We start from the raw sequence: 9790 nt of genomic DNA on the forward strand, positions 1-9790 counted from the left end.
GTATGTGACAAAATCAGATACAAAATTATTTTCAATTTTTTATTCATTTCACAAATATGAATCAGTTTATATCTTGGAAAAGCAAATTGTGTGACCAGTACCCGTTATTTCTTTTCGAAAATGCTTACAGATTTTTTCACAGGTTCTCAGAAGTAATTTATAATAAACCACAAGCGGTTGAAGTTATTTCATTAAAATCATTGTTGATTGCAGCATTATTTGAGGGAGCTGTTCCGTTTTCCATCTCACTGAACATATATTCATCTCATCGCGAAACAAAGAAATACGGCACCAATTTCGTCGCTTCTTTTTGCTAAAATGCGTGCTAACTGCTGAAAAAATCACAAAAATATAAAAACAAATCAAATTCCTTTTCATTGCTTTGTTTTTCGTGGGATCGGAGCTATGAGATAAAGTCCAGGAACAATAAATAAAAAGAACGACCAAAATTTTCAAAAAAATTGGGGTGAAAAATCGGACCGAAAACGTGATAAACTCGATGAGTGACAAAATCAGGTCAATATGAGAGGACGTTAGGCAAAATAACAGCGATTTCAACAATGCTTGTTCTCTCATGTGGCCCTTGCTAATCTTCAGTTTTTAGCTCAAGGCTAGTTCACCTCCGATTATTAAATGAAACTGATTTAAAATGTTCAATACAATTATCTTCAAACCTGCTTCATACTGCATTGCATTGTTCATTTTGTGTGTTAAATGACCTTGGAGGGATAGTTTTGCTCACTGAGCAAAAAGTTATTTCACGGTTCAATATGTGAATATATTCTTCAAAACAAATTATCCTTTTCTTCTGTTCATTTGATACATCATAAACATTTAGAAAGCATCGCGATAAAAAATAAGTGAGTTTGTACTCTTGCGGCAATCGGCTGGTAAGAGTTTATTTTAGTAACAATTAAGGACACAATTAAAGACACTTTAAGGAACAGTTAAGGACTTTACTCATACAACAATGTTATTGAATTTATTCAACTTATAGATAAGTGTAATATTATTAGATGATTCTTTGACTATTTTGAGTCCTAAATAATCTAATCTGTGTTGTCGCCATCAACCATCGGCGGATTGGTTACGCTTTTTACTGAAGGCTTTGATGGGAGAAATGCGGATAAGTGTGTGCCGCAAATCGAACCGTCAAAAAACAGCCGCCACTCAATTTTTAATTTAATTCTGGATTCAATCGCTGAAACCTAATTCAATCTGTTTAGATGATGTTTAAAATCGAGTCAGGAAAAGTTTATTATGAGTTTTGCTACTATGGTTGTGTTAAAATAATCGAAGCAAATCCATAAAAGGAAGATCCCTTAATACTGTAATGCAAAAAGTTGCCATTTTAACACCCCTGCTCATAGTCACACTTTTTGTATGGGACAACTATTTTTGCCTTTCTCGTATACTAAGTATACGTAAAGGCTATATGTTCGCTCCAAAAATGAACTTTTTATAGGAGGCCCGGAGACCCATAGTGTTATATACCAAGCAACTCAGCTCGACGAATTGAGGTGATGTCTGTGTGTGTGGGCGTGTGTGTGTGTGTGTGTGTGTGTGTGTGTGTGTGCACCAGAAGAGCAAAAAGTTTAGCTCACTTTTTTTGCACTTACCCTCAACCAAAGCCTTTTTATTTTCAAATCGTTCACTATGCCAAATGTACTTACGAGAAGCAGCTTTAAGTTCTGACTCTCAATTATATTCGATTGCAGCCTGAGAGCTGCTTGCTTGAACATCAGTTTTACAATTTTTTGATAGGCCACTCTTTTATCCCATTATGTATGATGCTCTGGTGCTCTCAGCGATGCTAAACCCATTACAATTCAATACGTGAAAATGTTTAATGATACACTCAGCATTTTGACGTTTTACGGTGTTATTTATGAATAAAAACTAATGACGCTTATTCAGCTCTTACCGTATTTATTATCATATGATAGGCTGGAATAATCGAGAGAATTCGAGTTTATCCGATTGGACTAATTAAATGTCGTAGGACAATATTAAAGGTCGTAGAATGAATGCCGAATGAATGAATGAAAAATTGAAATAAGTTTTTTCCCATATTAGAGTTTTTCTTGTACAGTTTTAAATTTGAAGAAAAAGTAATGTAGGAACATTTCATACTTTTTTTTTATTTTGATCACCATGTTTCGTTTCCGGCATGCAGGCAGGCTGTAAAAGTTACAATTGCTGATTATATCAGATTACAGATTCATCTTACATCATGCCTTTCGAAGAGGACATGTTTATCTTTGCAACTCCTTCATGGATTGATGGAGATTTGTTTTTCTCTGATAAAATATCTTTAAAGCGCCCAAGAAACCGTCTCGTGCTGTCTCATTTGATTTGTGTCTTAAAAATGTTTCGTTTCTTTGCTATTTAAACTTTCCGTCGTACCACAGAAGCCCTAACACGTTCCCTAACAATATACTGTTCACTCTATATAGGAAGTTTGAAAACATCAAAACTGCTGAGAAGTTAATTTACACTACAAACATTTCAAAAATACTGTCTCCACATTCCTCCACAAAAAATGCACAAAATAATCACCATGGAATCCATTCCGCGCAGTCATTTTTCTCCAGTGCTGAACTTTTTTTTTTTCGTTTTTCGAAAATCGCCTCCGGAGGTTCACAACTCATCATTCGCGATGCATGTCAAAACGCAGCAAAATGGAAACGATTGCCCATTGCGCCCAAACAGAAACAAGCCAAGACTGCGAATGTCCGAATGCAAATTCACCAATCGCCGAGTTGTTCGGTTTGATACTTTGGTTGGCGCGCGCTTAATGATTGTCATCAACGTCCATTATGTCGGAGGACCGGTGCCTTGGAATGATGAAACGGACCAAAGATACCGGCCAACATCACGCTCCAGAAATTACTCGCTGCCCGGGAATTGCAGAAACATGTCTGCGGCCAATTTCTTGTGTATCCTTTTTTGATTTCATTGGTTCGAGGTGGTTGTCCAATTTAGTCCGAACAATATTTTACCCAGAAGCTTTCTTCGGAAATTCCTCTGCCGCGGATCCCTATCGTTAACTTCATCTTCCAATAATGGACGCTGCTCGAATCGTCGTTTACATTTTTCGTCTGGCTGTTTCTCATATTTTCGATAGGCCTCCGAGAAAAAGAAGATGGAAGTTTCGAAATCTTCGATTTTCCATCGATATCGCAGCGAAGCTAATGATTACCGAAATAAAACAGTAATCCAAAGTTTACGGATCCTTCTTGCTGCCGCGAGATTGGTTCGGCTGTGGCTTCCTGTTCTTGCGGAAAGAGACCATCATCAGCGTCGTTGAAAATGCAAAAAATAAGGATAAGATATTGCTGTTGGAGCATGTATTGATCGTCGCTCTAAATTAGAGAAGAAAAAAAAACTGATGCAAATGTATATGTATAGTAATGCCCGATATGGCACAAATGCGAAACGAGGGCGGTAGAGTATGGATGGTAGGTGATTGGGTGTGATTCCTTCCAATTACACAGCAGCAATCGAAGAGATGGGGGAGCCCTCTCCCCGAGCACAACTTTCATAGAAACGACTCACACAGAGCATGCAAATACCAATCGAAGAAAGCAAAAAAAAAGGAAACATCTCACACGAAACGAACCAGAGATCCCGAAAGGTACTTATTTTGCTGTTTGCGTTTTCAAATCCGAAAAATGGCAGCGAAAACCCACCACCAGAAGCGTGAGGAGCAACACAAGAAAAATAATCATATAAAATAAACATTAAATATGCAATACACTTCGGGCAAATAATGAAGAAAAGAAGGAAAAACTATTCCACACACGATCAGCCACCATCCGATGCGATACGAATGCGAGTCACGAAGAAGTTCGAACATGGGAGAGGTGTGTTCACCTGCGGTGCTGCAAGCGTCCTAAGCCACGCCTACTGCGCCTGTGTGCTTCTTTTTCGGCGCTTCGTGAGCTTTGCCGCATAATGCAGAGAATATGCTGAGCCGAACCACGCCGAACGACGATTGTGGCAGCACATATTTACAAGCGCATGACGGAACCATTGGTAAACGACAGACAGAGAGCAGTAACTAACTAACATTTACAGAACTCACCGAGAATACAAATAAAATAAAATTTTCCAATTCGAATAATAAACGAAATACAGAGAGAACGGAATAAAAGCCCGCAGAGCATTAAATACATACAATTCGACGACGGGCGATCTCCGGGTCTGGTTTTGCTGTGCACCTCCGATTTCGTTGTCGTCGTCGTCTATGCTGCTGCTGCTGGTGTTTCTGCTTGCACTCTCTTACTCTCTGTGTTTTGCCTCTGGAACTGGAGGCGCTCTGTTGATGCGTCCGACTGCCAATGCTGCCCGCTGACGATGATGTGGGCTCAGGAAAGGTACTTGCCATGTCGTTTCGCTACCACGCTGCTGTAACCACCGTCGTCGTCGTAGGTACGTACTTGCGAACGAACGGCAGCAACCAGTCAGTGTGGCCGCATGGCATGGTGGCATGCTTGGTGCTTATCAACGTTGCAAGAAGAGCGAAGTTTCGACATCGCCGCATGCTCTCGAGCAGTATTGAAGATAGCGAGGCTTTGAGAGATCCCGGTTGCCAGCTGAATGATGTTTGTTTTATTTGACTGCAAATTCATTACAACATAAATGGACAGATATTGTCTCGCGTAAACAATACCGGCGTGATCATTAACCGCAATACAAAACGTTTTTCTTTCATATATATTCTTATAGTAAAATTTTACTAAAAAATACTTGTTTTTTTCCGAAATTTGGTGTCGAAATACGAAATAATTGAGCTATGAACAAGTATGTTTTTGAATAAAATGCGGAACAGTGTAGATTCGATTAATTATGTTTATTCTGATCACAATCTGTACCCCTTATCGTATTGATCAGTATATAGAATATTGTAAGCCAATTATTTCAATCTTACACCCAACTGGTGGTTGTTAGATCTTCCAACAATTATGTATAAGAACCCACCAAAACCTGTACAAGAACTGGGCATATACGAAAATTCCAGATTCTTATACAAAAATTGTTTGCAAATTTTGCAAGCTTTTCTTATAATATTTGTTTGGGACTTTACCATTTTTCTAACAATTTCACATTTGCCCGGTTCTTTTACAGGTTTTGGTAGGTTCTCAAACGAAATTGTTAAAAAATCTAACAGTCGCTGATGTGTAACGGTTTCGAAACGATCTTTTGAAATTTCCATGATGTGATGATGCCTTTCTCGTTTATTCAACCCTTTTGAGAGAACTTAGAGGACTTATTTTTCACATTTCACATTTGCACTTTGAAGAAAATTTGATTTTTTTTAAAACAAATCAGCTCCTTTTCATTAAGAAAATGGTGGTTTTGACGTGCGTCTTTCTAATCACTGACTCAATAGCAACCAACCAATAATCCCAAAGTTGCGAGAAAATATCACTTGAGTGCTGCTGCCGGCCAAAGAAGTCCCGCTATACTGCATTGTTGAATAGAATTCTCAGCAGCAACCTCCGGAAGGTCACCACCGAAGCTGATGATATTTCGCCGCGATCGTTACCGGCGCCTCTATGGCATCGACGCTGTGTTCACTCTCCGCGAAATATTGTTCAAACGGAGGATTGTATCTAAACCCGTGGGTTGTTCAATTTTGATGTCTTTGCTTGGAATGCACGCTCGGGATTAGTAAGTTCACCTATTTACATTTTTAACAACTATCAATAATAAAAAGTTGAAAATCGGTATTTCAAAAACAATATAAAGACGTATTAACTCTTACTTGACCAAATGGTCCGAAAAATTGGAATCCATGGACAAACGGCTGAGATATTAACGTTCAATGTCTATCATAATTTTGGGACGCTTTTCGATTTTCGCGATCACAAAGTGTACCCCGGTATAGAAAACACTGACAGACCTAGACGTCCAAACAAACAAACGGAACTCGTGCTGCTGCAAAGCGAACTGTAATATATAAAACATATCCCAAATCACATTAATTGATTTTTATTTCTGTTGCAGACAGCAGAAAAACAAATCTTGAACTCAAATCGCTTACAAATATTTAAATATTGTCAAGATATGGCCGGGAGCCATAGGGGCCAGGTTGGCACATACTCCCTTGGCATTATCTAAGTCCGTTACCCAGAAACTGTTAATAATATTCGCACCGTTTTCTGGAGGTTTATTGTAAGGTTACATATTGATGATTGGTCAACTACATTTTTGCTGGAATCATGACCACGAAAAACATCGAAGTCACGCTGTGCGTTGGAAGCGGGAATCATGATCATTATCGGATTAGCAGGCAAAGGCAAGGTAGAGAGGGCAGGGAGCCCCCTCTATCTCAGCACATCATACACAGCAAAAAAAATATTAATATGGCGTGACGGAACTTTGCAAGACGTACCCAATAATTCGATGTAAACATAGATTTTACGTATTTTTATGTCATATCGATGGGTTTGTACAACGCTCAACGTAAAATCTAATTGGCGAAAATGATTTTATGTCTGCGTTAAACTAGCATGAAATTACCTCTTTACTTATGTATTTTATTACATTTAAAATGCTGCACATCATTATTGTTCAGAACAAACAAAATATTACATTGAAATGTGTTATTATTGCGCTAAATCTATGCAATATTACGAAAAGGAATCAGAACTGTCATCTCAGTCAGGCGATTAGTTTCCATTTTGATTCCATTTTGATTGTGTTTTGTTCCGAGTTATGTTGTTCGAAAGAAAAAGTAATTTGGGACAGCGAAAAATCTTGAGGATGACTATTCGTCATGTAGCATCCTACGGACACTCGATTGACTCTGTTTTGTGAGGAATCGCTTCCAGAACGAAGGAATCCAGAACAGCAGGTAAGATTATCTCCGATGCACGAAAGCTCCAGCACATTTTCAACTTTTGTTCCTTCTTGTTGCAGAACAAATCCGGCAGAACCATTCGTGATTTATATTATAAATGGGATCAACAAGAACCATGATGGAGCAGGAGACGCATTGACGAGCCTGGGCGACAGGAAAATGTAAAATAATATTAAATCGAACCGGTAAACGGACCCAGTGAAGTGCAGCGAGAAAGGGAAATCAAAGCGGTTAATCAATGTCGACGAGCTTCAATCCGAGAAAAAAGGTAACATCCTCAAGAAAAAAACATTCAAATTTACCTGGAAAATGTTCGCTAGATATACATGTTATTTTCCCAATTTTTTTTGTGGCTCTGTAGAAATATAGTGTGTACCTGATTGTAAACGATTTGCCGGTTAGAAAAAGCCAAAATCTTACATTTTATTTGTATAGCCAACCAAATTCGCATATACGAGAAAAAAATACCGTTCGCCGTCTTATTTTACTTAAAACATTATTATGAAAAATATTTATTGATAATTATAAATTAAAAATTGAGATTTCGAGAAAAAAAATTTAAATGTAAAATTTAGGAATTTAAATGTTTTAAGAATTTAAAATTTTAAAAAATTTAAAAATTTAAAAAACTAAAAAATTAAAAGAGATTAAAAATTTGAAAAATTTAAATCTTAGAAAGATTAGAATTTAAAAAAATAAAAATTTTAAAATCTTAAAATTTTAAAATTTAAAAATTTAAAAATTTAAAAATTTAAAAATTTAAAAATTTAAAAATTTAAAAATTTAAAAATTTAAAAATTTAAAAATTTAAAAATTTAAAAATTTAAAAATTTAGAAATTTAAAAATTTAAAAATTTAAAAATTTTAAAATTTAAAAATTTAAAAGTTTGAAAATTTAAAAATTTAAAAATTTAAAAATTTAAAGAATTAGAAAATTTAGAAATTTAAATTCAAAAATTTTAAAATTTAGAAATTTAAATATTTTAAAATCTGAAAATTTTAAAATGCGCTTCTAGAAACATGTCCTGTGGAATTTAAAAAAATCCGGAGGTACAAACTTAAAAATTAAAATTTTAAATTTTAAAAATTTTAAAATTTTAAAGTTATAAATTTTTTAAAGTTAAAAATTTCAAAATTTCAAAATTTCAAAATTTCAAAATTTCAAAATATTTCAAAATTTCAAAATTTCAAAGATTCAAAAATACAAAAAAAATAAAAATTTAGAAAACTTAAAAATTTAAAAATTTAAAGAATTTAAAGAATTTAAAATTTTTGAAATTTTTAAATTTAAATTCAAAAATTTTAAAATTTCGAAACTTAAATATTTTAAAATCTGAAAATTTTAAAATTTCATTTTCGCTTCTAGAAGCATGTCCTGTGGAATTTAAAAAAAAATCCGGAGATACAAACTTTCTGGAGAAATAACCGGATAAATTTCTAGAGGAATTTCCTTAGGAATATCCAGAGGAATATCCAAAGGATTCCCAAACAGTTTTGTAAGAGAATTTTTAGAGGAATAATGAAGAGAATACAAATGTGGAATTTTCTGGAGGAATTCGTAATTGAGCTTCTTTTTACAAGAATCTATTGAAGAATTCTCGCTGTTGAGTGGGAGGTGGATTTATAGGTATTCCATGTAACTTTCCAAGATCCGGATGAAATCCTTGAAGAACTTGTAGGAACTTCGGAAGGAATTCCTGGAGGAACTTCCGGAGGAATTGCTGGAGGTACTTCCGGAGGAATTGCTGGAGGTACTTCCGGAGGAATTGCTGGAGGTACTTCCGCAGGAATTCCTGAAGGAGCTGCTGGAGGAATCCCTGGAGGAACTTCTGCAGTAATTCTTGGAGAAACTTCGGGAGCAATTCCTGGTGGAACTTCCGAGGTAATTGCTGGATGAAGTACCACAGGAATTCCTTAAGGAACTTCCGCAGGTTTTTCTGAAGGAATATCCGAAGGAGCCTAGGGCTGAAAGTCTCCTTAATAAAGATAATAATAGAAAAAAAAATCCACAGGAATTCTTGAAGGAACTTCCGCAGGAATTCGTGGAGGAACTTTCGCAGGAATTCCTGCAAGAACTTCCGCAGAAATTACTGGAGGAATTCCTGGAGGAACTTCGGGAGGAATTCCAGCTACATTTTCAGAAGCAATTCCTAGAGGAGGAATTCATGAAGGAACTTCCGGAGAAATTCCTGAAGGAACTTCTGGAACAATTCCTGGAGGAGCTTCTGGAGAAATTCCTGACAAAACTTCAGTAGGAATTCTTGAAGGAACTTCGGCAGAAATTCCTGGAGAAACTTCCGCATGAATTCCTGAAAGAACTTACGCAGAAATTGCTGAAAAAACTTTCGGAGGAATTCTTGGAAGAACTATCGGAGGAATTCCTGGAGATAGTCCGGAGAAATTTCCGGAAGAATTTCCGGAGAAACTTCTGGATCAATTCCTGGAGGAACTTCTGGAGGAATTCCTGGCGAAACTTTGGGAGGAATTCCTTGAGGAACTTTCGCAAGAATTTCTGGAGGATCTTCCTGAGAAATTGGTGGAGGAACTTCCTCAAAAAATCCTGGAGGAAATTCCGGAGCAATTCCTAAAAGAACTTCTGGAGCAATTCCTAAAGGATTTTCAGGAGGAATTCCTGGTGAAAGTTTCGAAGGAAATTCTGGGGAAACTTCGGGAGCAATTCCTGAAGGATCTTCCGCAGACATTCCTGGACCAACTTCGGAAAGAATTCTTGGAGGAACTATTGGAGATATTCTCCTTTAGGATTTCCCCAGGAATTTCTGGAGGAACTTCTACAAGAATTCCTGACGCAACGTCCACAGGTATTCTTGGAGAACTTCCGAAGAATATCCTAAAGGAGCTTTATCAGAAATTACTAGAGGAACTACCTGAGGAATTCTTGGAGGATCCACCGGAGGAATTCCT

General features: G+C 36.5%; 1 protein-coding gene across 3 annotated transcripts; it reads right to left on the reverse strand.

The window, feature by feature from the left end:
* Positions 1-210: 210 nt before the first annotated feature.
* On the reverse strand, positions 211-4446 carry LOC134218265 (uncharacterized). 3 transcript variants are annotated; one of them, XR_009981294.1, is made up of 2 exons: positions 4181-4446; positions 211-332 (listed from the first exon to the last, which is right to left on the reverse strand). XR_009981294.1 is itself a non-coding variant. In XM_062697196.1 (2 exons), the coding sequence occupies exons 1-2, from the start codon at positions 4388-4390 to the stop codon at positions 3192-3194; spliced, it is 384 nt and encodes a 127-aa protein (XP_062553180.1). In that variant the 5' UTR covers positions 4391-4446; the 3' UTR covers positions 2551-3191. The 3 variants fall into 3 exon arrangements, 1 of the variants encoding a protein (XP_062553180.1); XR_009981293.1 differs by lacking the exon at positions 211-332 and adding an exon at positions 2551-3272; XM_062697196.1 differs by lacking the exon at positions 211-332 and adding an exon at positions 2551-3365.
* Positions 4447-9790: the final 5344 nt, after the last annotated feature.

Source organism: Armigeres subalbatus, chromosome 2, assembly GCF_024139115.2.
Source record: "Armigeres subalbatus isolate Guangzhou_Male chromosome 2, GZ_Asu_2, whole genome shotgun sequence".
In the NCBI taxonomy this organism is placed as follows: domain Eukaryota; kingdom Metazoa; phylum Arthropoda; class Insecta; order Diptera; family Culicidae; genus Armigeres; species Armigeres subalbatus.

Bases quoted from the DNA above. Each gene is read 5' to 3' on its own strand.
- LOC134218265 (XM_062697196.1), bottom strand. From the start codon at position 4,390: ATGGCAAGTACCTTTCCTGAGCCCACATCATCGTCAGCGGGCAGCATT. The intron at 3,366-4,180 runs GTATGTATTTAA...TCTCTAATTTAG, and splicing joins AGATCGCCCGTCGTCGAATT to AGCGACGATCAATACATGCT.